The 27,741-nt window shown below is 52.3% G+C and overlaps 1 protein-coding gene across 3 annotated transcripts; it reads right to left on the bottom strand.

Moving 5' to 3' along the window:
• Positions 1–86: 86 nt before the first annotated feature.
• Positions 87–27,741, bottom strand: ST6GALNAC6 (ST6 N-acetylgalactosaminide alpha-2,6-sialyltransferase 6). 3 transcript variants are annotated; one of them, XM_075906002.1, is made up of 6 exons: positions 26,751–27,741; positions 26,135–26,309; positions 10,618–10,797; positions 7,100–7,497; positions 6,595–6,702; positions 87–6,493 (listed from the first exon to the last, which is right to left on the bottom strand). In XM_075906002.1, the coding sequence occupies exons 2-6, from the start codon at positions 26,258–26,260 to the stop codon at positions 6,304–6,306; spliced, it is 1,002 nt and encodes a 333-aa protein (XP_075762117.1). In that variant the 5' UTR covers positions 26,261–26,309; positions 26,751–27,741; the 3' UTR covers positions 87–6,303. The 3 variants fall into 3 exon arrangements, with proteins under 3 accessions (XP_075762117.1, XP_006136397.2, XP_006136396.2); XM_006136335.4 differs by lacking the exon at positions 26,135–26,309 and adding an exon at positions 21,896–21,958 and having other exon boundaries at positions 26,751–27,384; XM_006136334.4 differs by lacking the exon at positions 26,751–27,741 and adding an exon at positions 21,896–21,958 and having other exon boundaries at positions 26,135–26,717.

The following is a 27,741-nucleotide window of genomic DNA, read 5'->3' as shown; positions in this document are numbered from 1 at the left end:
TGTTACCAGTAGACATCACGAGGCAGGGGCAGCCTTTCTCCAAGGCCTTGGAATGATGAAAGATCCAAATTCCCAGAAACAGCAACTGCCATCAGAGCAATATTTATTCCCTTACAAATCATTACAAAACATTCACTCCTTGCTGGTCTGACAAGATACCAGGGGTCACTAGGAAACAGTAACACAAGTCAAGGCTGCCAGATTTGATCTGTTGACACTTGAGCAGCTCATGAGGATTTGGGCTTCTGTGCCGTGTGCAGGGACTTGCAGTTAGAGAGGGCCTGCCCCTAAGAGATGAGCCCAGGGTCAGGTCACTCTGTGCCATTCTCCTTTTGTCTGGACCTTCTTGTACTTTGAACCCCTTAAAGGGGCTCGGGCAGGTAGTCTAGGCTCAACAACTATCATTATGTTGGTATAACCCGATGAGGCTATAATAACTCTTTGCACACCATGTGTGTGAGAATCTCACACGGTGAATTACACCTCACAATGCCCCTGTGAGCTCTATTACTATCATGATTCCCATTTGACAGATGGGAAATTGAGGCACAGGGTGGTTGCACTGCAAGTCAACTGCAGCATCAAGAACAGAATTCAGGATCCTGACAGACTGCATTTCAATATAAGCCCACTGGATTCTTAGTACCCTGTGTGTTTGGTTGGTTTGTTTTTTCAAATCCATGACTCCACTGCTGAAAAATTGTTAACAAAAAAAGCCAGTAACCTCTGTCTGTGGAGCCACAAGCAAAACATCATGTTTCTCTGGCTGCCTGCACAGCAGCAAGAGTGAACAAACAGTTTTCTGGATGCTGCCATGATACCTACCATCCATGCCGCTCCTGTACAAACAAAGGATGTTGTAGTCAGATAAGGTGCCACAGAGATTAATGCTGCTGTGCAATCAAGAAGCAGCACGGAGATCCATTCAAAACACTGGAAAATGCCCCTGCTTGCCAACTGGGAAAGGCTGGAACTGGGAGGAGAAGACATTGCATTGCCAAGTCCTTCCACAGCCCAAACAATGGAGAGGGGTGAAAAAAGCAACCCTCAACATCCTGCTTATCTGTACTGCTAGTTATTTTTTAGCAAACATCGCACAGTAAATGGTACAACCACATGCTGTTATGTTGCCATCCGGATTTTCACATCACACATTCTATTAAGATTCCATTTCCATTTTATAAAGGCTTAATAAATGATAAACAGGTGTGCTCATAAATGTGTAACCTACTGTTACTGGAGACCCTAACGGGTTGCTCACAGCCAGGGTTCAGAACCATATATATGCCTTCTACTGATGTGTTTCTAATACATGCTATTCATGCATGCAACATCTAACACCTGTTCATTGTTCATAAAGCAACTTTATAATGCAACTTTATATTCAAGAGTGACTGATCTTTATGGGGGGTACCCAGATGAGTGACTTACCAGTTCTGTTCAAAGGATCATTCACAGAGTGGTTAAAGGAGATCAGCTGCTTACAGAAGCACAGAAGAGTAGCAGCAGAGAGAAAATCAAACCAAAAAGGGATTAACTTGATATCCTTTACTGCATTCTCCAGAACTCTATGGGCTACGTCTACACTGCAGGCTTCTTACGCAAGAACAACCGTTCTTGCACAAAAACTTGTGGAGCCTCTACCCTGCACGTGTGTTTTTGCGCAAGTAAATTTACAGTAAGGCGTTGGAACAGATGGTTTCTTGCGCAAGAGTTATTCCTCTTCCCACGAGGAATAAGCCCTGTTGTGCAAGAGCTCTTGTGCAAGAAGGCAGTGTGGACAGGCAACAGGGGTTTCTTGGCTAAAATGGCCATCAGAGCTTTCTTTCGCAAGAGAGCGTCCATAGATGCTCTTGCGCAAAAGCACATCTCTTGTGCAAAAGCACATGACAGTGTGGACATGCTCTTGTGCAAGACCTTTTGCGCAAGAACTCTTACACAAAACAGTTCTTGCACAAGAAGCCTGCAGTGTAGACATAGCCATGGGGTTTTCCTGCCCAGTACAAGTCGCACGGCTGGGTTTTCCACCAAAGGGTCCTGAACACATTAGTGGAGCAAGGCATCTAACAGCATTAATGACCTTTAAAGAAGGGCCCCGCATACAGGGATGCTGAGCACCCATGGCTCCCAATGACGTAGATGGGTGGTCAGACTGGCAAGCCAACATCAGTGGAGCTGCAGGTACCAAGCATGCAGTTGGGTTTGCTTCTAAGCCTTCTTCCCTCAATGCTGTTGATCCCTTGGTAATTCGCCTTACTTCTTGTGAAGTGTTTTAAAATATATAAACACAACTATGTTAGGAAACCAATACAGATACAAGGACCAGGAAAACCTGGCTCCCACCAAAGTATCCCACCGGCTATGGTGGGAAAGTAGCAGCTCCATAGCCTTCATGTGGAAGGGTAGCCAGGATTGCTCCACTGGCTGCAGAGTGTTTTCCAAAGCTACATCCTATGGAGTGGCAGTGATGCTTAGAATAGGCACCATTGAGCACAGCAAGATTACAGCTAGTGACACTTGGCTGGGCACAGTTTACTTCCTGTGTCCTGAATAACTCAGGGGTCACATGATGCTCAGTCACACAGGGTAAATCCAGAGTGTTTCCATTGACTGTAGTAACCAAGACAAAGTTTGCTCATGTCAGTGGATATAGTTTTGGCTGATCTTCTGAGGGTAAGGGGGAAGAAATGGCATTTCGGTCACCATGGGACATTCGTAAGTTTCAAAGTCCCCTTCCCATCTCCTTGCTGTAATGCTTGTTTGTGCCACCCCCCAAACGCAGGGACAGAATCACCTCCTGTGGTTTCAGTCACAATCAAGATAACCACACAAGGCTCATTCCCACTTGTGGATGTCAAAGTAAGGGGGAGGATCTACCCCCGGCTCATATGACCAGGATAGAATTCCACTCCATGCAGGCATGGCATATGTCTCTACTGCAGTGAGGGGTGCACCCATTCAACCCCCAGAGGCACAGAACAGAGCTGATGGGTTTTCCTCCAGCATCTAAGTCACTCGTTTGTTTTCAGACAATACTGCTGTATTTAGCGGACACAGAGCTCAGCCCCGACAACATTTGCTCTGGTTCTACGCTAGTTTGGCCTCAGCAGGCTGGCTGCCAATGGACACAGGTGGACATGGGATAGTCAGGCCCCTGCACTGTAACCAGCTCACAGTCAGAGCCCAATCTTGCAGCCCTGCCCCACACAAAAGTCTCACTGGTTGCAGAGGTGCTTGAGTGAAGATCTGGCCCATCCTGTTTGGGGCTCTTACTATAAAAGGCTGCAGCATTTTTGTAACCTGCAGTATTTCAGCAGCAGTTGCTGAGGCCCAGGGAAAGACAAATCCAACCCGCAGGATGACTAGAAAGTGTCCGATGGCCTCAAGCTGATGTACCCTTTCCAGGCAGGCCCTGAGTTGCTGGGGAAAGAGAGAGGCAGTGACCATGAGACATGGCTGAGGTGGGATGGAGATATGAGAACACGAGAGAGGGAGCGTAAATACAAGTTATAGATCAAAATCCATCGTTCTGCATTGCCTGCACCTTGTGCTCTCATTTCCCCCAGCGGGGTGACACCAAACCAGAGCAGAAGCATTTCACAAGCCTGAGGCAACAGGAATCAAGCCTAAGGCTGCATCTGCACTAAGGGCCATGTCTGATCGACACCCACACAGAGCCCCCAAGCCATGCTCAGCAAGCACAGAGCACCATATAGTCATGGGTGGGGGGTGAAGGCCCAGATGGGGAAGGCAAGCCCCAGCCCTGCCCCTTCTGTCCAAGGCTCGCCCCTGGAGCCAAGCCCCACCCACCCCCAACCCAAACCTTCCTGTCCACCCAGAGGGCTGGGCTGCTGCACCACCAGCCCTCCCCAGTGGCCAGAGGAGCCAGACTGCCTTGCTGCAGCCCCAGGCTTCCTGGCAGTTGGGGTGTGTAGGCAATTTTGGGAAGGCTGCACCTTCCCTTGCCTATGTTCCTGGCCTCCCATTCCAAGTCTCAGTGCCTTGGCTGAAGGAGCTCTGAGTACCCTGGAGCATAACAGACCCAGTGACTGGGATCAGAGGTGGATCACACAGACAGCAGCGTGGTGCATGGCTCCTGGTAAGTCAATTCCCTCCACCCCTGCTTTGAGTTGCGATGGTGTAAATTCCATTTGCAGTGTAGCTCTAGCACATTCTCCCTCTGCAGATGTTTTTTTCGCAAGTGGAGAGACACAAGGGGGGAGGGGGAGCACCAATGGTACCAGAAGCAGTCTCAGGAAAGCACCTTCAAGCGAAATTGCCTTAAATGATATGGAGAAGCCTCCCACATGTGACTAGCAAATGGCCTTGCCACCTGGCCACCGGCAGGGAGCGCCATTGCCACATGCTGAGACAGGCTGGGCTCTGCTGTCAGGGCTCTGCAGGGCAGCCCAAGGGACAAGAAAGCTGCATGTGCAGGTTGAGGTCCCTGCTGTGTGCTGCAGCCCACCCACCCCCATCCCGGTGCTCAGGGGCACTTTGTCCCAGGCCAGCCACAGCTGCTCTCTGATCAATGAGAGGGATTCTCAAAGCACCCCCACCCCAAGAGTCAGCTAACGGCACCTCCCAAGCCCCCTCCTGTTATCCGGCTGTACAGCAGGGAGCAACTGGCCCCACATCATAGAAATCAGGGCTCCTGTCTCCCAGCCCTGTGCTCACACAGGTAGTGCTGAGTGCTGAGCACAGATCTCGGGTTTCAGGCACCAGGGTACTCAGCAATATTCCTCCCTAGCTGCCTGGAGAAATGCCAGAGGTGGGCCCAAAATTCAGGTCCAGACCTCAAAGCTCCCCACCAAAGGCCCAGGCTGTACAGAGGGGCATGAGGGGGCCAGCTCTGCATCACGGCTCCCAGGCTGCGTGGCATCCAAGGGAGCGAGGTCCCTACTGAATCACTGTGGAGCACCTGGAGGAAACTGTGTTTGGGCGCCAAGCTCTGAATCCCTTAGAGACTGGAGGGGGGAAGGAAATGGGAGGAAAGAAAGCAACTATCCCATTGCAGAAGGGGGGCTGGGAGGGAGAGGACTGCTGCTGAATGCAGGAGGCTCTGGAGCCCATGTGGACACAGGGAGCCCAGTGGGACGCTTTAATAAACTGCAGCCCCAGCCCGGTGGGGGCAGCCAGCGTGGCCACATGCGATGTCTGGAAATGGGGTTAAAGGAGGCAAGTGACTAACTGCCAGCCTTGCTAGCTACTGGAAGGGGAGCTGGGACAGCAAACACCCGGACATGTGGCTCTCAGACTGGGCTTTGTGCAGGGCAGCTGGTGCTGCCAAAACAAGACTCCAGAGGCAGAGCAGAGGGATTGCTTCATGCCCCGCACAGTGCCCTCTACAGCTGGCAACAAATCCCTGTAGGCATTGGTGCCCTTCTGACAAACATGCCCCCACCAATGCATCCTGCCAACTGAGACACCCCCACATCCCTCAGTGTCTCCCAGTGACTGTGACACACAACCCCAGTGTGACTGACACCTCCCCTCCCCCAGCATCCCTCCCCTAGGTGGCTGTCCAGCATCAGTCAGCAGGACAAAGAGTTTCCAGGGAGAGTGTGCTCTGTCATTGTCACCTACGTGGTCAGTGCTCGGATGGCCTGTTCAAATGTGTCCCATACTCCCTCCCCTGCCTTGTCTCAGGTCCACCTGGGAAGTCTACACTGGTCTCTACCTAGGTCTCACTTCCTGGAAACCTTGGGGATGGAGGCAGCAGTTTTCCACGGGAGAGGCTGCCTGAGGCAGCGTTGCACTGTAGAGCAGATGCAACGTTCCAGACACTCAGTATAGGCTGAGCCTAGCAGAGCCAAGAGGCTCCCAGTTCTCCCACCTTGGAAACACATTCCCCAGCAGCCTAGGGAGGCAAGACCAGAGCTGCCACCCAAAGCACTACGAAGCGTCAGCTGCTCCTTCTGGGCAGCCATGGATGCTTTCCCACTCTCCCTCTGGCCTCAGAGCTGATCGCTGATGGCGGAGCAAGGTGACCTCAAAGCAGGGAGCCAGTGGCTGTAAAGTGTGGGGGGCACCATGAGCCCAGCAATGCCCGGTGCACAGCAGCGCTCCCCGGGCCTTAGGGCTGCGCGCCAGGTCAAGGAGCCATCCCAGTCTCTTCCTCCCCTCACAGTCCTTCTGGACTTGGACAGTGAACCTGGGCAGCCTGTGGCCTCCTTCCTCGAGCCCCGGCCGGCTCACAGGGTTAATCTAAGAGATGTTTTCCCTTCGAGGTGGAGTTATCCCACGCTGACACCAGCCACTGGGCTGGGCACTCGAATGGTTCCATGTCTCCTCAGGGAGCCCTTAGGCCCAGGCCGGGTGGGAGAAAGTGATGTTGTAGAGGCTGGCCCAGCTGGCAAAGACCCGCTTCTCTGTGAGGAAGCGGTGGTGGTTCCCCTTGCGGCTGCGCTCATTATAGGTGTAGGTGGTGCATTCGTCCGGGCCCTTGGGCTCATAGTAGTGATAGGCCATCTTGCGGGGCGGAGGTCGTCTGCTGTGGAGGACAGAGTTACAGGGTGAGCCGCTCGGTGCTGCCAGCCAATGGCCGAGGTCCAGGATCCCAGGAGGGGCACCTGGTGGAGGGTGGATTCTTACCTGCAGTAGTTAGGGGGGACCATCCCGTAGACATGCACCCTGTCACACAGCTCCACGGCGATCACCATGGTGAACCAGCCCGTGCTCAGCCATGACCGGGACTTCTCCCTGAGAGACAGGGAATGGCAGGAGGTGGGAAGGAAGAGAAGAGGGTGAGGCCGGGGAAGGGTGATGAAGGAAAGAAGTGGAGGATGGAGAGAAGTGGGGGGAGGACATGGAGTGGCCAGTTAGGGGACGGGGGATGACACAGAATTATATCTATGCTGTGTTCTTGATTCTCCCATTTATTCCCAGCTCCACCCCATTTCTGGTCTCCCAAGTAGCCTGGGACCAGGATGGATTGCCAGGCAGGCACATGGTTCCGGGGGGCAGCATGGCCTCTTTTCATGGGTGTGCAGCCCCGGCCAGTGGCACTGCAGGAGGGGCAAACAATCGGGATGGGCTGGCCAGCAAGGCTGGTGCTCCAGTCCCCAGGCATGAGACCAGGCATGGGGCTCCGAGGTACCTGTCCTTCCCTGTCTCTCCCCTGAACAAGTCGTCAAACTGCTTCATGCGCATGGGGGAGACCACATAGGCCGACATGTTGGGGAAGGAGATGCTGACGCGCTGGAGAATCTTGAGCAAGCTCTTCTGCATTTTGCTGGGCGGCCCCCAGAAGATGAGGACGGTCTCTGGCGTCTTATTGACAAACTCCTGTGGCCTCTTCAGCACCCTGTAGACACTGGAGTGAGCCACCACCCGTATGGTGGTCTTGTTGCCCACATCCACCTCGTATCCAGTGGTGGGGGCGTCATTCATGCGGATGATGCACTCTGATTGGTCAATCTCTGAGCCCAGTTTGCTCCCGAGCAGGTGGCTGGAGCTGGTGATGATCACACACTGGTGGCAGTGGGATTCTAGGGTCTGGAGAAAAAACCATCATTAGCAAGGATCCTGTGGTCAACTGAGACCTCCCCATCGCCATGACCCTGTGCACCTTCCCTGCTTTGAATGCCAAGGCCACAGAGAGAGCAGAGACCCTGGCCTCTGCCACTTGAGCTATCAGGGGCTCTTTCTGTGGGGACAGGACCTAGGGTTGTTTTTCAAGTAAGGCTCAGGAGATCTGGGGTCAATTCTCAGCTCCGTCACAGACTCCTTGGGTAACTGGGTGGTCACAAGGTTTCTATGCCTCAATTCCCAGTTTGTGAAATGAAGCCAAGGACACTTTCTCTGTGCATTCAGATTAGAAGCTCTTTGGGGCAGGAAGCGTCTCTACATGGATGCCTAGCACCTACTACAATGGGATCCCGATTGGAGAGTATTACTGCCACTGACATACTAACAGCAATACCAGACCTGTGGATCACAGCTCTGGCTGCATGCAGGGGAGGGCACAGACACTGCATCTGGGGGTGCTGGGGAGGTGCTGCAGCACCCTTGACTGGAAGTGGTTTCTATTCTATCCAGGTTTGATTCAATGGCTTCCAGCACCCCTGGCAGCAGGCAGTGCTCCACACTCACTGGCTAGCTCACTACCACGCTGCCCTTTAATAAGGACCTTCCACCCAAGGATCCCAACCTGCTTTACAGGCATTCCGTAACATACCCTCCCTATGACCATGCTTGGGATTTACTGCCCGTTTCACATGTGAACAAACCAGGGCACAGAGGACCAAAGTGACTTGCCAAGGGCCAGCGAGTGAGCCATAAGCAGAGTTGCTACCAGAATACAGAAGCCCCGATTCCCAGTAACTTGCTCTAAGTAGTGTGTAGCGCTTCCATAATAGAAACACCAAGGCCCATTTTCTAGCTGAGCTCCTGCAATTTGCCACCTCTGCTCCACCACCTCCCACAGGGGTGCTGCACAGGATGCAGCCATACAGACGCCAAAAAAGCAATGGCCTTTCATGCTCCTATTGCACCAGCATGCTATCGTGTGGCTCCTTAAAGTGATTTATAATCCATCCCTTCCTTCCCAATGTAAAACACCTGCTGAGCAAAGGAGCCATTTAAGGAGGGCTAGGGGGAAGTAGCCCTTCCTAAATTTGACCCCTTCCCTGAATTTCATATTTGAGGTCTGCTTAAAGCTGCATGCCTGGCTCCAGAGGCAGTTCTTAACTGCAACAGAGTTTGAGCTGTCTGCAGCTTTGCCTTAGGGACAGGAAGTTTTGTTATAAAAAGAGGGAGACAGGTGATTAACAATAACAAAAGGCTGGACATTCCAGAAACTGAAGGATCGTTAGATCATGAAAACATTGCCAGATACTCCACTTAAAAGATAGGGGGGAAAGAGTAGAAATGAGTGTTGTGCTACAGGGGTTTGCTTTTGGATCAGTACCATTAAACTTATAAATGTTCTTGAAAAGGGGGTAAATAGTGAGGTGGTAAAATTTGCAGATCCTACAAAATTACGCAAAACAGTTACATCCAAAGCTGACTGGAAAAAGTTACAAAGGATCGCACAAAACTGGATGATTGGGCAACACGAGGGAGACAGAATTCAATGTTGGTAAATGCAAAGTAATGCACATGGAAAAATATAATCCCAACTCTACATACAAACATGATGGGGTCGAAAATAGCTGTTACCACTCAAGAAAGAGCTTGGAATCATTGTGGACAGATGCCTGAAAACATCTGTTCAATGTGCGGTGGCAGTCTAAAAACTAACAAGCTAACAGAATATTGGGAATCGTTAAGAAAGGAATAGCTAATAAGACAGAAAAGATCATATTGCAGCAGTCAAACAGCAGTCACACATTAACTCGAACTAAGTCCTTAGTTCAAGTTAACTATTAGTCTTCGTGGAATGAGGTGTATTAGTTAACTTGAACTAAGGACTTAGTTCGAGTTAATGTTTGACAGCCGCGTGTAGCGTGGGCAGTTAGTTCGTACTAGTGGGATTTAAAAAAGAAGCCCGGATGGGAAGATGCAAATAAAACCCGGGATATTTAAATTCCGGGCTTCGTTTGCAGCTTTGAATGCCTACATTAGCCTCCCTAGTTCGAACTAGGGGGCTAGTGTAGACATAACCTAACACAAGAAGCTGACCCAATTAAATTTATAGGCAGCAGATTTAAAGCAAACAAAATAACTGATTTTTTCACAATGAACTTGTGGAACTCTTGCCAGGAGATGATGGAAAGGCCCAAAACCTAACAGGGTTCCAATAAGAACAAAATAAGTTTGAGGAGGTTAAGTCCATCAATGGCTACTAGCCAGAATGGGCAGGGATGGTGTCCCTAGCGTCTGTTTGCCAGAAGCTGGGAATAGGCAACAGGTCATGGTGATTTCCTCTTCTGTTCATGCCTTCTGAAGCACTTGGCATTGACCACTGTTGGAAGACAGGACACAGGGCTAGAAGGACCTTTGGTCTGACTCAGTATGGCCATTCTGATGTTCTTATATAGAGTCCAAATGTATCTGTCTCCTTCTGTAATCCATTCCACTTCCAGAGCTGAGATTGAGTCCAAGAGTCCTGACAGTGTCTGTCTGTCTGTCTCTCTCTGTCTCTTTCCCCGCAAAGTCAGTAACAAAGTAAGAATATATATTAACATTTTAAGGCTAACCAGTGTCCCTTAAGTAACTCGCCACAGGATGTCAAAACATGTTAATGTTAGAGCTGAGTGGATCTAATACTAATTTAAATTTCTTTCTTTTATATAGGAAGTAGATAGAGTGCTCCTGTCAGCTAATTGCTAAGGTATCTGCCCCAAAAGCTAGTTTTCCAGTGCCTTAGTAGCCCTAGGAAGAGGTGATACGTGTGTGGGAGGGGCAAAGGGAGGGTGAATGGGATCAGTTCTCCCCCATTTGCTGCTTGGCTTGTACTGAGCATGCTCAGTACCACTTCTGAAGCTGTTGTCTTGTCCCCCGATGCTCTCACTCTCTTCCTCTCTATCACAGAATGAACAGATTAGCCCCCCAACTAAAATCTGAAACGGTGGTGCTGCTGCTGGGTTCATCCCAGAGACCTGGGAGCCAGTATGAGACACGACCACCAGAGAGTATGTGCCGCGGGCTCACGTGAGACTGGCTGCACTGTACCTTGTTTCCGTAGATGGGGAGGTATCCACTTTTCAGCCCCCATTTCTTGAGGTTGGGGGGACGGTGGAATTTCACCCGCAGGGCAGTATAATGGAAAGCTTCATTCCCACTGTTTGAGCTGTAGATGATCAGCAGCATGATCAGAGCAAAGAGAACCACAAAGATTGCAGTGCGCTGGCCCTGTGGTTGGGAAAGGAGAGAGAGGGACTGAGACGGTGCCAAGTGTCCGCCTTTCCACAGGAGTGTGGGAAAGAGCAGCCAACGGGACCCACATTTATCTGCAGTGGTCTCAGCTAAAAATGACTGAAAGGCCACTGGCCAACCCTCCTGAGCCTCGTTCTTGCCTCCTCCGCCTCTTGCCATGAGCAGCAACTGGGCAGGATTCCACCTCCAGCTCCCATAAGCTTCAGGTTTTAGATGCCCAATTTAAAATACACTGGGCATGATTTTTGGAAGCACTAGACCTCTCTGTCAGGTCACAGGTCACCCATATTGTCTGCCCCCCTCCTCCCTACAACCTGCCTAGAGAACGTAGCTCTCCTGGGGAAACGGGACATCTGCCAACAAGTGTTGCCTCTGTCTCTGACATCAGAGATCGCTGGAGCTGACACCACAGCAAAGGGCTTGGGAAGCACAAATGCCTCCTCTTTCTTTGGCAGGCAGCCAAGGCCAATCCCGCCCTCCGCCCCCAAACTCCGCTGAGACACACAGATGGAGCTGAAGGGAGAATTCAGCAACAGGCAGCTTTTTAAAGGAACATTTACCGGGTTTCAGTGGGGCTGCACCGGAAATCCAGACACTGCTTTAAGCACTGTAACATTATCTAGCATGGATGCAGCAGCCAAAAGCCCAGGATCAAAAGGGTTAACTGTGCAGGGCTGGGGACGCAGGCCTGCAGGAGGCTGGAATTATGGTGAGCTAGTGGTGGTGGATGGAAGCAGGCGCCTAGGAGGTCCCAGCTGCCGAGAGGAGCAATGAGCATGTAGGGTTGCCAGATGGTTTCAACAAAAATACCGGAGACACCTGACATGACATCACAATCTACATTACATCTTATTTAGAAAATACCGGACATTTCTATTTTCTCAATTTGTTTCCCGAACAGAAAGCTCAAATACTGGACTGTCCGGTTCAAAACCAAACACCTGGCAACCCTATGAGCATGTGCAGGCTGGGGGCAGAGGAGAGGCCCTAGCAAAGAGACAGGCCCTGCAGTATCCAGTCTGCCTCTGCAGCCGTGTGCTGGCACCATTACAGCAAGCCCGGCTGCTCCAGAGCTTTCATTACAAACGCCGTGGCAAGGAGCCCAGGATAGCAAAGCTGCTGCTGAGGACTGACTGCCCTGGAGAGCATGGTGAGCAGGAGGGACAGAGCGGGCAGCAGCTGGACCAGCTCCCCACACACACTGCTCTGCCCATGGGCCTCAGTGCAGGCAGGCGTGCCATCTGCAGGCCTGAGGAAGGCCTTGGTCCTTCAGTGGAGAATGCTGAGGGAGGCCAAGCAGCAGGGAGGAATGTGGGGGAGGTGCAAGGGGCCATGTGCCTCCCAAATGCCCTAGGTGGGAGGGGCCAGAGTCTCTGGCCATCCCAAAGGTCTAGCGGGGGCACCAAGGACTGCCCCCCCCACTCACCAGCAGTGATGGGGGAAGCGGAGCGACACAGCCCAAGCTCGCTCTGCTCCCCCGACACGCCGCTCTGGGGGGGCGCAGAACCACCCCCACACTCACCCGCTGGAAGCGGAGCAACATGACCAGGGGAGCAGAGCCAGCTAGGGCCATGTCACTGCTTTGCCTGCCACTGCTGGTCCTGACCGCAGGTCACAGTGCTTGGGGGAGGGGACTGAAGAAAGGGGTGGGGAGAGAGCAGAGCCGGAGTGGGAAGAGGAGGGGCAGGGGGTTGTCCCAACCTTTCCCCAGGATACGGGTGGCATGGGGAGGAGGCACCCAGTCACCCCCTCAAATAGTAAAGGCTTTTGGGAGGGTCTCAAGGACCAAGAAGGTCAGGGACCCAACTGTAAAGGTATTTATCAGAGAAAGTGGGTGGGTTCTCCCCTCCCCCCACCTTAAAATGAACCACCTCTCACAGAACCAGACAGAGACAGAGGGAATCTCGGAGACAATTTGTATCGTCAAGTCAGTGGCACAGCCACGGGCACCCATGTGGCTCCACAATATGCCAACGTCTTTATGGCTGTCCTTGAACAACGTTTCCTCCGCTCTCGCTCCCAGCACCCTGGTTCTACTTGTGCTATATCGATGACATCATCACCATCTGGACTCACGGGAAAGAGACTCTTGAAGAATTTCACAGGGATTTCAACAACTTCCACCCCATCATCAACCTCAGCCTGGATCAGTCCACATGAGAGAGCCACTTTCTTGACACTACAGTACAACTAAATAATGGACAAATTTCCACCACCCTATACTGGAAACCTACCAACCGCTACACTTACCTTCATGCTTCTAGCTTCCATCCAAGACACGTTTCTCAATCTATTGTATACAGCCAAGCCCTAAGATACAACCGGATTTGCTCCAATCCCACAGACAAAGACAAACACCTACAGGATCTATATAGAGCATTCATAAAACTGAAATAGCCACCCGGAGAAGTAAAAAAACAGGTAGATAGAGCCAAAAAGTACCCAGACATGAACTACTTCAAGACAGACCCAAAAGAGAAAACAACAGGTTTCCACTTGTCATTACCTACAGTTCACAACTTAAACCCCTCCAACGCATTATCAACAATCTATAACCTATCCTGGAAAATGACCCCTCACTCACAAAGGCCTTCGTGGAAAGGCCAATCCTCACTTAGGGTATGTCTACACTACAAAGTTAATTCGAACTAACAAATGTTAGTTCGAATTAACTTTGATAGGCGCTACACTAGCGCTCCGCTAGTTCGAACTTAATTCGAACTAGCAGAGCGCTTAGTTCGAACTAGGTAAACCTCATTCCACGAGGACTAAGTCTAGTTCGAACTAACTAGTTCGAATTAAGGGCTGTGTAGCCGCTTAATTCGAACTAGTGGGAGGCTAGCCCTCCCCAGCTTTCCCTGGTGGCCAACACCAGGGAAACTCTACTGCCCCCCTCCCGGCCCCGGAGCCCTTAAAGGGACACGGGCTGGCTACGGTGCCCGTGCCAGGTGCAAGCCTGCCAGCACCCAGCCAGCAGACCGTGCACCTCGAGCCAGCCACCTGCTGCCACCCAGCCCTCCCCCTCTTCCCGGGACCAGGCTGGCGGCTCCTGGGAGCCTGCCCGGGACCGCAAGAGGCGGGCGCCCGCCTGGTCTAGTGTGGACATCGTGGACCTTGTCCACGACCTCCGCACTAGGCACAGGAAAGTGGCCATCTAGGGCAGGAGAGCTGCCAGCCTGGCCACCCAGGAGCAGGTTTGCATGAAAATCAGGGTGGTCCAGTGAGACCCCCCGACCCTGAGCTTAGAATGGCCGTACTGGGTCAGACCAAAGGTCCATCTAGCCCAGTAGCCTGTCTGCCGACAGCAGCCAACACTAGGGACCCTGGAGGGGATGGACCGAAGACAATGACCAAGCCATTTGTCTCGTGCCATCCATCTCCAGCCTTCCACAAACAGAGGCCAGGGACACCATTCCTACCCCCTGGCTAATAGCACTCCATGGACCCAACCTCCATGACTTTATCTCACTTCTCTGTAAACTCTGTTCTAGTTGTAGCCTTCACAGCCTCCTGCAGCAAGGAGTTCCACAGGTTGACTATTTGCTTTGTGAAGAACAACTTTCTGTTATTTGTTTGAAGCCTGCTACCCATTCCTTTCCTTTGGTGTCCTCTAGTCTTTCCATTATGGGAACTAATGAAGAACTTTTCTGTATGCACCCTCTCCACACCACTCATGCTTTTATAGACCTCTATCATATCCCCCCTCCGTCTCCACTTTTCTAAACTAAGAAGTCCCAGTCTCTTAATCCTCTCTTCATATGGGACCTGTTCCAAACCCCTCATCATTGTAGTTGCCCTCCTCTCTCCCACCCTCTCTCTTCCCTTCTCCCACCTCCTTTTCCCAGTCTCACCCAGTTTTGTTCAATAAAGAGAGTTTCTATTTTTGACCACACGTGTCCTTTATTTTGTACATCAGGAAGGGGGGCTAGGGAGGGGTAAGTGGAAGGAGGTGAGGGAGGAATGGGGTACGAGCCCCCAATGGGGAGGACTGGGGTGGCTCTGCGGGCTCCTCGGGGTGGAAACATTCCTGCAGCCCCCCGATTGACCCCTCTCCCCAGATGGCAGCCTGCGGCAAGTGCATCCGGGCTGATGTCCGAGTGCTGTGATGTGCCGAGTGTGGGCACTCAGGGCACTCCAAGCCAGGACTGGTTTGCAAGCAGGAAACCCCCTGAGAACTGTCTGTCCCGGGTGGGGGTCGGGACCCTTTACGCACAGCCCTCGGCTAGCCTGAGACAGCAGCTCCACTCTCTAAGTCCTCATCTGATGTCCTGCCGGCACTGCTTCCGGCCATCCTTAACCCCAGTTCAGGGTCCACTCTGTGTGAACACGCTAGTTTGAATTAGCAAAACGCTAATTCGAACTAGTTTTTAAGTCTAGCTGCGCTAGTTCGAATTAGCTTAGTTTGAATTAAGTAATTCGAACTAAGTTAGTTTGAATTAGTGCTGTAGTGTAGACATACCCTTACAGATAACCCCCTAACCTCAGACAAATTCTTTCCAATAACCACACAACACACCTCCATCATAATCATCCAGGAACCCAGCCCTGCAATCAGCCCCGGTGCCAACTCTGCCCACACATCTACACCAGTGATTTCATCACTGGACCCAAACAACATCAGCCACCAAATCAGAGACTCATTTAACTGCACATCCACTAATGTGATCTATGCCATCAAATGCCAACAATGCCCCACTGCTATGTATATTGGCCAAACTGGACAGTCTCTATGGGAAAGAATTAATGGACACAAATCAGATATCCAAAAAGGCAATACACAAAAATCTGCTGGAGAACATTTTCATCTACCTGAACACTCATTAATGGATCTCCAAGTTACCATTTTGTTTCAGGCAAATTCCACATGCCAAATACACAAAGAAGGATCTGAACTTCATTCACAAGTTTAATTCTCATGCAAATGGTATGAACAAAGACATCAGCTGGCTCACACACTACTTTCCACATCCTATGACTTAAGCCAGTGTTTCTCAACCAGTGATACGAGTACCTTAGGGATACTTAGAGTCTGGGGGATACGTGAACACAACTGAAATTTGGAGAAAACTGCATTTTTGTTTTAAGTTTTACAGCGCTTTATTATTTTTGTACTTTGTACACCCAAACATTTCATTGCCTGCCTGGCTACGATTAAGTTGTTTAAACAAATGTTTTGCAATGGTAGAAGAAAAATTGTGTGTCTGAAAACTGTAGGTACTGGGGGTACTTACAATTTTTTTTAAAGGGGCACTTTATAAAAAAAGGTTGAGTAATACTGTAACCTACCAACCAAACAATGGAGGTGCTAATGGTTCTTATCAGCCTCTTGTAACTTAGTCTTTAAGGTGCTACTAGACTATCTGTTGTCTTTTTAAGCTTCAGAGGTATAGCCAAATTAGTCTGTAATGGGACAAACTTAAAAAACAACAAATAGTCTAGTAGCACCTTAAAGACTAACAAAACGTAGATGGCATCATGAGCTTTCGGGGGGGGGGGGGGCATAACTCACTTCTTCAGATGACTGGAGTGTTGGAAGTCCAGATCCAAGAATAAATAAAGGAGGCGGGGGGGGGGGGGGGGGAGGAGATGGAGGGGAGGAAGAAAAAAGAGACAGTGAGTAGATACAGACTAACTGGACTATCCCCCTGAAGCGTAACAGGAAAGACTTAAAAAACAACAAATAGTCTAGTAGCATCTTAAAGACTAAATAGTTACAAGAGGCTGATAAGAACCATTAGTTTGCACTTGGAAAGGAAAATGACCAACACCAGATTCTACACAGACATCAAGAACCATTAGCACCTTCATTGTTTGGTCGGTTGATAATGTGTGAGCCATCACCATTTGCATGAGAATTAAACTTGGGAATGAAGTTCCAACCCTTCTCTGTGTATTTGGCTTGTGGAATTGGTCTGAAAGAAAACAGTGACTTAGAGATCCATTAACGAGTGTCCAGGAAGATTAAAGTGTTCTCCAACAGGTTTTTGTGTGTTGCCTTTCCTCTACCAGTGACCAGAAGTGAAACAGAACTGAGGCTGGCTTCACTGTTGCGGTTCTGTGAAGGGACGGCAGGGAGTGAAGCGGCAGTTTAAATGGACAGGAGTGAGTTTTTCCAAGTTCCAGGGCTGTATTATTAGCAACAAAGGAAAGGATGCTAGTTTTCAGAGGCTGCACATACTCTTACCTCTTCCCCTGGACCAGCTACGCACTATGCAGGGCTTAAGAGCGGGCAGGGTGTGGCACAGTGAAGTGCTCAATATCGGACTAACTCTGCGCCCAGGGGTGTTCTTGTCAGCCGTTAGGCCAGTGCTGAACATTTCTGAACGACCCCCCTTATGCTGAGTGTCTCTTTTCCCAGCTGTTCTCGCACATATTTCTTCAATACCTGCTGACCACTGGAGCTGGGGCATCCTCCCTCCCAACCTAGGGGTGCGGGCAGCTTTGTCTCAGATACCTGCGTCTCTGTCCTCTGCCACAGACCCTGCCTGAAAATCATACTAAGCTCATTTATTTCACCTGCCTTTTTGTCAGTGTTTCTTGGGCCCTCTCCCCTCAGAGCCTCCTTCCTCGTGTGAACTGAACCCCCAGTGAGTGGGGATGCCTGGTAGTTACTGGTTTCCCCCTTGTGCCAGATTTGTGGGAGCTCTCTGGTGGCTGCACGGATGCTTTGTATGCTAGGTCTCACATTCGGCTGATACTGTACAGTGCTTAGAGGCACCTTGTAAACAGATGACTTTGATAATGCAGAGAAGTCAGAAACCACAGCACAGTGCCCCAACTCCATGCGCTGGTGACTTCTCTAGTTTGGGTCCCTTGTGTTGACACTAAAGTCTGTTGATTTAACCATAAATCAACCAAGAAAAAAAAAAAGAGTGAATTCCTTGAAATGTTAGGAGAGGATGAAGAGAGCTGCTGTGCTGCTAGCTGGCCAGTGATTACTAAAGCTCAGAGCTGAAGATTTCATTGCTTAAAAAAAAAAAACCTCAGTACAATGATTTGGAACCACCAGGATGTACCAAGTTGTCTAAAAGCTCCCCAAATAACTGCATAACTCTGTTTCCTGTACCCTCATCCTTGCCTCCCCAATTCTGCCTTTCGGTACCAGATCCAAAGCCCACAGAAGTTAATGGAAAGAGTTTTTAGACCAGATCCCTGATTGTCACATTCACTTGCTGTATCGTATCTCAAATTAAACAATAAACTCCACTGGACAGGGCCCTACGCAGGACCTCTAGCCACTACAGAAAAACAAACAGGCCAGACTCTGCTGAAATTCCCCGTGAAGCAGACAGAGGCATTGCCAGTGCAAGGACTGGATACAGTGATGAGGGCTAGCTGGAAAGATGGAGAGAGATGGAATGAAAACCCTGAGTAGTCCCTTCATAATTTGGTCTGGAATAAGAAGACATTGAGGAAAGCTTAATCTAGTTCGTATCTAGTGTTTCTCTTCATCTCTTAGGCTCCTGAAGAGACGCTATTGTTCATGCTCACAACAGCTTCCCAGGCACTATTCAGCATTCTGCTAGTCAGCACTAGGATCGTGTGTCAGAAGCACCCTTTCACCCTGTCAGACAGAACATCAGTGCTCCACAAGGATGGAAAAGAACAGGGGAAGGGGGAAACCAGACACAACTCACCCTCCAGGCCCTTAGATCCCAGACCTCAACATGGAAGGAAGTCATACAATTCCTCACCGGAAAAGGAGGCCTGAAAAGTCCCATGGCCTATAGGCCCAGGCCCAGAACTGCCTCATTTGAGGAAACTAACAGCTATGGCACAGCACAGGGAACCAACAGCTAGGGTTGCCAGATGGCTGAAACAAAAACACCAAACACCCCCTGCCAAAAAAAAAAAAAAAAAAAAACCCACACACCGGGAAAATTTTGTTGAAGGAAAAAAGGGGGGGGGGGCAAAGTTATTGAGCAAAAAAAAAAAAAAAAAAGGAAAAGACTGCAAGAACCTGGATCACCAGGTTACCAGGTAGTATGGGGCTGGCCAGAGTAGATGGTGGGGCTAACAGGAAGCAGGGCTGGTCGGGGGGGGGGGAGGTTGGGTGGAACGGGGCTGGCTGCGGGATATCGGGGGAGGGGCGGAATCGGCCAGGAGGGGGCAGGGCTGGCCGGGAGCAAGGGGAGCAGGAAGCAGAGCTGGCTGGGGAGGGGAGAGGTGCAGCGGCGCTGGCCAGGGAAGATCAGGAAGAGGAACTGGGAAGCAGAGCTGGGGGGCTGGCCATGGAAGATCAGGAGGGGAAGTGGGGGAGAACCGGCTGGCCTGGAAAGGGGGAGCAAATTGGCCGGTGGGGAGCGGGACTGACCTGGGCACTTGCTGCCTGTCCTGCGCAGGCTCCTGGCGACGCACGAGCGAGGAGGAGGCTTCCCCTCCTCCTCACACTCAACTGACTGAGGGCTCCCGGAGGCAATCGCGGTCCCGCCTCCCAGCTGGGACTCTCAGCCGCTCCCCCCTGCCCATGCCAGGCTTCTGTCTGATGCACAGCCGGAAAAATCAGAAAATACTGGACATTGCACGTGCCTGGTATTTTCTGATTTTTTTTTACCAGACAGAGCGCACAAATACCAGACTGTCTGGTACAATACCGGACACCTGGCAACCCTACCAACAGCCAGCACGCTATCAGCAACCTTCCAGCTGCCCTCTGCACCAGGAGTCTCCCATGGATGTGAGCCAAGCCTGCTTTTTCTCCTCCCTCTGAGTTAACTTGTTTTCAGAGAGAATGAACCTTAGGGCAGACTCTCAAGGGTGGGGTTCATTCATTTCCTTGCAGTCTTTCTAGAGAAAGCTCAGCCAGACTGCATGGTGCAACTGAAAACAGGGCAGCCCAGTAACCTGCAGGTGGCAGCTAATGAAATCTAGTTCTCTCAGAAAGTGCAGGTTACCTGGATACTGTTTCACCATGACTTCAGGGCACAAAGATTTGATGTGAGTTCGTTACTTGGTGCACCTCCTCTGACCTGTGGAGAATGCACAGATCTCCTGGGGAGGAAAACCACGAAAGCCTTACCCAGGCAGGAAGTGGTGACAGGAGGGAACAGAGAGGGGGGAAGGTAACAGTGTCTGAAGCAGTCAGAGGGGAGGAGGGCAGGGCAGTAGTGGAGTAAGTGATGAATGCTGGAAAGCGTGGCGAGAAAGATCAGAGCTGTGGAACTTAAAACCAGGCAAGACTGCCGCTTCCCAGTTTAGGCTTGCCTCGTGGCCTCATCTGCACAGCATTTCACAAAATCCTCCTATCAGGCTTGAGGACAGAGCCCATGACATTAGCCCTCTTTTACAAATGGGGAAACTGAGGCACTGAGCTCTTTGGGATAGGCGCTGTGTCTATGTGCAGCACCCAGCACAATGTGAACGCTGATCCCAACTGGGGCTTCTGAGAGTTCCGGTAAGGTAGCTTTAAACAACCAAATGAGAAGAGGTTAAGGCCAAACTCTTCGAAGGTGGCCCCTGGGTGGAGGGGAGTGTGGAGCAGCTGGGAGCTGTGGGCACTCATTGGCACTGAGCAACAGATCCTGCGGGTCTCGAATTGGAGCTGGGCACCCACAACCAGAGGTTTTTGCAGATTGGCCTTGAGTTCATGACTGGATTAAAGTCCCAGGGCCCTATTCTCCCATTGCAGGATACAAGGTCCCACTGGACTACAGGGAGAGTTTCACTTACCCTATAGCCACAGAACTGCCTGAGAGCCAGAGCAGTTTTCAGATTGCTTCCCCTGCCGGGCAGAATGCAGGAAAACAGAGGCAGATGAATATTTATAGGTCTTAGCTGGTGGCTGGGAGAGGGTCACCCAGCATGTCAGTGGAGTTCCACCAGGGCTGGGGCTGGCTGCCATGCGGGGAAAGGTGACAGTGGGAGGGCAGGGTAGGGGGGGAATAAGCAATGAACGTTAGAAGGCGAGAAAGGTCGGAGCTTGGGACCTTAAAACCAGGCAAGACTCTGCCACTTCCCAGTTCAGTCACAAATCTAAAGCTCTGGCTAGGCTCCCCATGGCCCAGAGACCTCCTAGTGAGCTCCCACTGTCTCAAGAGTTCTCCCCACGAATCTCTAGCAAGTGATGCAGGATCCCCCCACATCTCACATGAGATCGTCCTACATCTCACGGGAACCTGGGCTGATATACGGACTCCGCTTGAAATCAGGCAAAGTTCCCCAGTTCTGACCTGGCTTGAGATATAACCTGGAAGTTTCCTTCAAGACTGGGTCTGCTAAGATACCCCCTGGGACTTCCTCCTCTGGAGTTTGACCCTTGTGAGATTTCTGCTACCTCATTCTTCCATCAAGGCTGGAACAAAAAACTTGCTTCAGCGCCCTCTTTCAAGAGCCCAGATACTAGGGCTCAGTTATGCTCAGTTTGGGCTGGCTTTTCCCAGTCCCAAGCAACAGGCTTGGCCCAGCAATCTGAGGAACCAGGAACACCTCCCACTGGCTACCTCTGTGACCTGGGGCTAAGTGGCTTTTATTGGGTTGTTTTTAACCACGTACAGCCACCGGATCCAGATGTCATGCTCCGAGGGTTAAGCACAGTGATTCCATACAGAGTTGCCCTGAACCCAGAGTACTAGTTGCATGGAAACGAAACCTAAGCCAGTGGAAAAATTACATTAACCTCCACCGCTGTGCTGAGAAGGTCAGCAAACCAGCTTGGGCAGATGGTGGAGCAGAATGAGCTGCAGAGGAGAGGAGAAAGCCCAGCCAGCACTGCCACGACCCACAGCAAGAGCCTCACAAGCATAGTCCCATACCATAGAGCCCGGCTAAGCCTTGCTCAGTTCTCAGCATTGCCACCAGCTGTCCCAATTATTGTGCCAACTAATGAGTCAGCCCTGCACTAGAATGGGTGGAAGGTGCTTTGAGCATATTTAACCTCTGGGCTTCAGCTTCCTCCACCTGTGACACGGGAAGATCATTGTCCAGTTCTCAGGCGGGGTTGCGGACTGACTCATCCGCTTTGAAAACACAAAGAACTTGGACCCACTAAGTAGGCAGTTCCCTGAGATCCTCCAAGGGCCCAGGAGATGGATGCTTGGGACAAGGACGGCAGGACTGCTTCATGGGGTGGACTTACCGTGTTGTTACTCATGTCTCTGCCAACCTTAGCCTGGAGCCTTCCTCAGCACAACTCGAGCACCTGCACAGAACCACACAAGCATGGTTTTCAAAGGCAGCGTATAAGTCAGTAGAACCCAGGAGTCCTGAGTCCCAAAGCTGGGTGCTAACCACTAGTCAACACTACTCAAGGCAAAGGAGCCAACAGTTAATGTTGTAAAGGAACTTTCCTACCAGAGGAAGAAAAACAAGTGATGGTTTGTGTACTGGTTTAGCCATAGGTAAAATCAGCTTATGTAATGGGTCATTAAAGAGAAGCTTACAGCTTGGGTCCCAGTTATAGCTTGGGTCTGGGAAGTAGGACTCCTGGGTTCTACCCCTCATTTTGACACCTTGGGCAAGTCACTGGATCCCTTGGGATCAGCTGTGTCATTTGTGAACTGGGAATAATAAGATATGCTGCAAGATGGGGGAAGGGTTGAGAAACTTAATTTCATTCATTAATGTTTGTAAAGGCCTTTGTGATCCCCTGGAAGACCCATGAAAAGGGCCTGATATTCCTCTGATTAGTGATCTGGCACGGCTCTTCAGAACCCCGGGGTTTATGAGTCAGCTGCAAATCTTACTCAGCTTGTGCTGGAGGAGCGAGCCTGAGATCAAAACCAGGGTTTGCATAACATGGTCTTGTGCCAGGGCAGCTTGGCAGCCCCATCAGAATCCCCATTGCAGGCTCACTTCCTGGCAGGGAGACAGAGGGAGGGGTCTCCTAAGACAGACACCAGTATAAGCATGAACAATGCTGATGGGGGTGCGCTGTTGAAGGAAATAATGCATTTGATGTTTATTATTATTGTTTCAAGATAGGGGGTGTTGTAGATACCCTAGGTTCAGCACAACCGGGCATGCCCCTCACCCCCTGGCTTCTTAGAGTGAGAACCTGCAGGCTGGTTAAGCTGGCTGAGCTTTAGGAGATTAGTTTCCTGCTCACAAAGCTCAGTGAAATCCGTTCAAACAAGTACCAGTCAAGAGACATAAACCTGCTGGGGAACGATGTTTGTCCATTATCGCCTCAACCCAACCTCTCTAAGGGGATTGTAGTCTCCAGTGCACAAAATCCCATTAAAACAAATACCTGGGAAAGGAGCAAATGCGGCCCACCCCCTCACCGGGGGCTCAGGCTGGGTTTTGCATGGGTGGAGGGGAAGGTCTGGCTGGCTCAGGGCAGATGGAGCTTTCCACAGCCACCTGCCCATGGCTGATAGTAACTGAAAATCGGTGCCATTCTGTGGCTCTTTGGTGGCCTGTGTGAAATGAAGATGCTACGTTACGACATGGAGCTCTGAGTCCATGTCCCGGCTCTGCCACAGCCTGCCTGCGACACCAGGCAAGTCAGTCAGTCTCCCTCGGTCTTAGTTCCCCCTTCGGCCAGGGGGGTAATAGCGTGGCCCAGTCTCACATGGGTGCTGTGAGGACAAATACATGAACAATTGTAAGGCGTTTGGGCCCTCTGGTAATGGCGGCCATGCATGCACAATGGATAGACAGACTGTCAGCCCAGTCCTTGGTGGCCAGGTGCCTGCATCACTACCTCCATCCCTACAACTCTGTTGTGCCCTTTGTTGGCAGGCTCTGTACAGAGGCAGAGGAGTGAATAGGCCATGAGGACCGAAGCCCACTCTCCCCACTAGCAGGGGTCCCCTCCAAGTTCAGGAGAGAGGCACAGTGGTGGGGGAAGGTGGCTCAGTCTGGGAGATGGGTTTTCTCTCTCACCTTGTTACGTCCTGTGCTGGGAACAGTGTCCTCCCCACCACCCTGTGAAGGGGCCAAAGTCCTGCAAAAACCCCAGCAGCAGAGGGCAGCTTAGTCTCTCTGGCCCAATCTGACAGGGACCCATTTGCTGAGGGAGCTATGGATGGGGCTGCCCAGGCATAAGAACTGGGCTGAGAAGGTCCTAACTCATTTCACAGAGGGGCTCAGCTCCCACCAGCACTTCCGTGAAGCACTAAAGAGGATATTATTTTCCCTCCCACGTGAACATTCTCTCTCTCTCTCTCTCCCCCCCCCCCCCCCCCATACCAAGGACAGACCTAAGCAATTGTTTTTAAGTCCTCATTAGAGAGTCACGATCGTTTGCCCTCTTCAGTACTTAGAGTGATTGGAAAAATCCTCTTTCCTCACTGCCTTGGGGAGGGTGGGAAACAACACGCGAGTGCGCATACATGCACAAATGGGAGTTCATCTCGCATAGCCTGGGAGCCCCAGCTGCAGAGGTGACCCCAGGGAGCCTGATGCCCAAGGGCAGGATGTAGTTAGACTGACATCACCCCAATGCCCATGGGTTTTCTTTGGAATTCCTTCTCTCAGGCAGTCAGTGCTGAAGAAAGCATTTTCCAAGCTGTCCCTCTGGCTCTGACAGCCTTTGGGCCCAGTTCAAAGGGATCTCCTAGGCCAAAGGCTCTGTACACTTCTGAACCAATCAGTCCCCCTGTGTAGCATGGGTGACAGGGGGATGGGAGGGGCAAAGGACAGCAGAGAGGAACTTGTACAGGTATCAGCCTGTGCTGAACCGGGACTGCTCCTTTTCTGGTCCCCTGGAAATAATGGTGCATGGGGTGGAAAAGGTTAACCTGGGCCCGGAAAATAGTCTCCCAGACGACCTTATATTTTGGCACCCTAGCCATCCCTGTGGCCCCTCCTGCCTCCCTAGTCATCCCCTCTGTTACCCCGGGCCCTGGTGCCTCCCTGGGTTCACCCGCCAGCTCCCTCCCATGGCCCAGCCTGCTCCTTTCCTCTTGACCATATGGAACCCTCAAGGCCAGTCTGGAACCCTGCTTCTGACAGGACTGGTACGAGGTATTTGGGACGCAGCGGGATGTTTCCTCCTGGGGTGTGGCGCAGGGACAGAGTTCACCTGCCTACTGCCAGAAATGAGGAATAATGGCCTGAGCTGGAGACACTTCCGGGGAGGTGGGCACGGGGTGGAAGAGCCCACCAGCTTGCAGTGTGGAGATGGGACTGAACCTGGGCTGGGAAAACACATGGAGGGGTGAGCAGGGGCCCTTCAATTGGGAGTAGGTAGGTGGGTGCGCCTGCCATGCCAGATTGTACCCTACGGGCAAGCAGGGGGAACCCCATGCCTTGACCATGGCACCACGCGACCACAGTGCCCTGAACAGTCACACACGGCTAAGGCCACTCCTGGCTGGCACCTGCACAGGAGTGAACCACAATGCTGCCACCAGCGCTCCCCTAGTGCTGCCAGCTGGGCTCAGCACCAGCAGAGGGGGCATCTGAGCAGGATGGGGCATGGTGAAACCATGTGCACTGGTAGTGCTTTGCAACTGGCAAAACTCATGTGCCCCAAAGCTTGCCAGACCTCCCAACACAGGCATAATGCCACCTGCACCTGCATCTATCATCTGGCTGACTCCATGGCTTCCTCCTGGCTCTCACATCCATCCTGGGGTCCATAGCACTCCCCTGGGTTGGCGTGGGAGACTGTCAGTTCTCACCAAGCACGATTCAGCCTCTTTAAAGCTCAGCATCCCAACTCCACTGAGTTCATTTGCATCACTCTCCTCTGCAGCCTTGCCTGAAGAGGCTGGGAGCAGGAGATAATGTTTTGTGTGGGAAAGGGGAAACGCAAAGGTGGATAATGGACTGTGGGGGTGGGAGGGAGTGGAGGCAAAGCGGGGGAAGCAGGGAATCATCACTGGGGCTGGAAAGCAGGTCTGGAAGTTTCCCATCACTCATTCCTCCCTCCCCCCGTAGTGGCAGAAGCCAATTCCCTCTCCCTGGCTGGCCCCCAACGGGTGGCTCAGTCTAGGCCTTGAATTTCCCCAAAGCAGGGAACTGCACAAGGGGCACTAACATGAGAGGGGGGAGGGGAGAAAAGCAAATGAGCAAGGGAAGGAAGAGGCACAAATGCTCAGGGCTCCCCCGAGGTAAGTGATTCAGCACCCCCCAGACACAGGGTTGCTCATGGGCCAGCAGAGATCTCCCACACAGAGCACTGGGCATCTGAGCCAAAGCCACCAGTCACTGGGCTAACTCCCCAGCCCCTCTGCTTGCCTCAGGGCTATGCTCTCAGCAGCAGTCTAGTGTGCAATGCCCTATTTACCCAGAAGCTTCAGCTTCCTCCCCACTAGGAATCTCTTGGAAGTCCCTAGGGATCAGGGGCAAGGGGCATCTCCAGGCTCCCCAGAGGTGGATCCCCAGATCAGAGGGAGGCCTCTGCAAAGTTCCCCCTTTTCCATACCTGGTTGAGACCTTTCACCTGAGGAAAGTGGAGAGCGCGGCTGGAGGGTCTCTCCGCCCGCCGTTCCCCTCCCTTCCCGGGGGCTGTGAGAGGGCCCCAGCTCCCCCCGACTGGCGGCCCTTCCATCCTGAGGCTCACTCTGTCACATCTGATCCGATCCGCCGCCTGCAGCCTCCTAGAGCGAAAAACCCAAACAGCTGCCCCCTTCGGCCTGGGAGCGCCAGAGGGGAAGCAGCCCCGGCCCGCCCCTACTAATCCGCTGGCATCGGAGCCAAGCTCTTCCCCCGCTACCACTGGGGCCCCGCACGATGCGCTGTCCAGCGAGAGCCGGGATAAATCCCACCTCCCCGCTCGGCTCCGCGCCCCCGCCGCGGGCAGAGCCTCCCTCGGGCAGCCCCCGTGCAAGCCCCTCTCCCAGTCCCGAGCATTTCACAGCGCCAGGCTCGGCCCCAGCGGCCGCTCTGCGGGAGCCTCTCCCGAGCGGCTCGCACAGGCGCGGGGTGCGACAGCCCCTCACCGGGGTGTCCCGGCCGGGGAAGTGCCGCTCCCCGGCCCCCACCGAGCCCGGGAACTGCGCGGCCGGGGGGCGGCCAAGCACCCAGCAGGCGCCGCTTACCTCTTCCCCCACGGCCTCCGGGCACGCAGCCGCCCCCTCTCCAGCACCGGCGCGCTCCCCTCCCTGCCGGCACCAGCCACCCCGCGGCCGAGCCGGGAGCCCGGTGCCTGCAGCCCCCGCGCAGCCACCTGCACAGCGGGCGGCGGGCCGAGCTCCGCGCCCCCGGGTCCTAGCGCGCGACATCTTCCTTCGCCAGGCGCGTCCGTAGGACGTGGGAAAGGAGAGCGAGGGGGAGGGGCGAGCACGGCGCATCGGCTCCCGGGAGCGCTCTCCGCCGCGGGGACACCGCGGCCAGCCCTGGTCCTGGAAATGCAGCCGGCAGAATACTGCTTGGTACATGGCTACGCATCCTGCCCTCGGGGATCGCAAAGCTGAGCCACACCCTGCTCTGCGTGCTGGGACTCCCCCCTGAAGTCAAGCGGAGTTTTGGCTGAGTAAGGACTGCAGGGCTTGCTTCATTAGGAGATGCTTCACAGCGCTGGTTTTGAAGCTGGAGAAACTGAGGCACGGAGAGGTTAAATGGCTTGTCCGGATCCTACAGTCAATCAGTGGCTGAGCTGGGAACAGACCCCAAGAGTCTGGGCACCCCAGAGTCTGGCTGTAACCACTAGACTAGTCTGTACTTCTTCCTCATAAACAATAATATGAATATGGCAAAATGGAAGGTGCATTTCCAGGGACAGGGGAGCTATTGCACATGCAGCACCAGGGCATGGAGTCTCCGAATACATTCCCGTCTAGCCAGAGGCAAGACAATGGCTCAAAGGTGGATTTGAAGGCCTCGCTCTTGAGGGGTATTTTAGATTAGGTTTTCAGGAGGTTATTGTATAGGTCCTGTGAGCGGGGCTGTATTATAAAACTAAGGAAACAGATATACGAAGTGGAAAGGTAGGCCCATCTTTGGGATTGGGACCCAGCTTCTGATCCCACTCCCCCATCACATCATGAAGGATGGTTTCAGGATAAAGAACAGACTCGTGACGTTCATCTC

This window comes from Pelodiscus sinensis, chromosome 22 (assembly GCF_049634645.1).
Source record: "Pelodiscus sinensis isolate JC-2024 chromosome 22, ASM4963464v1, whole genome shotgun sequence".
Classification (NCBI taxonomy): domain Eukaryota; kingdom Metazoa; phylum Chordata; order Testudines; family Trionychidae; genus Pelodiscus; species Pelodiscus sinensis.
Note: the sequence above shows the minus strand (reverse complement) of the source record. Positions and strands in the feature narration are given on the sequence as shown.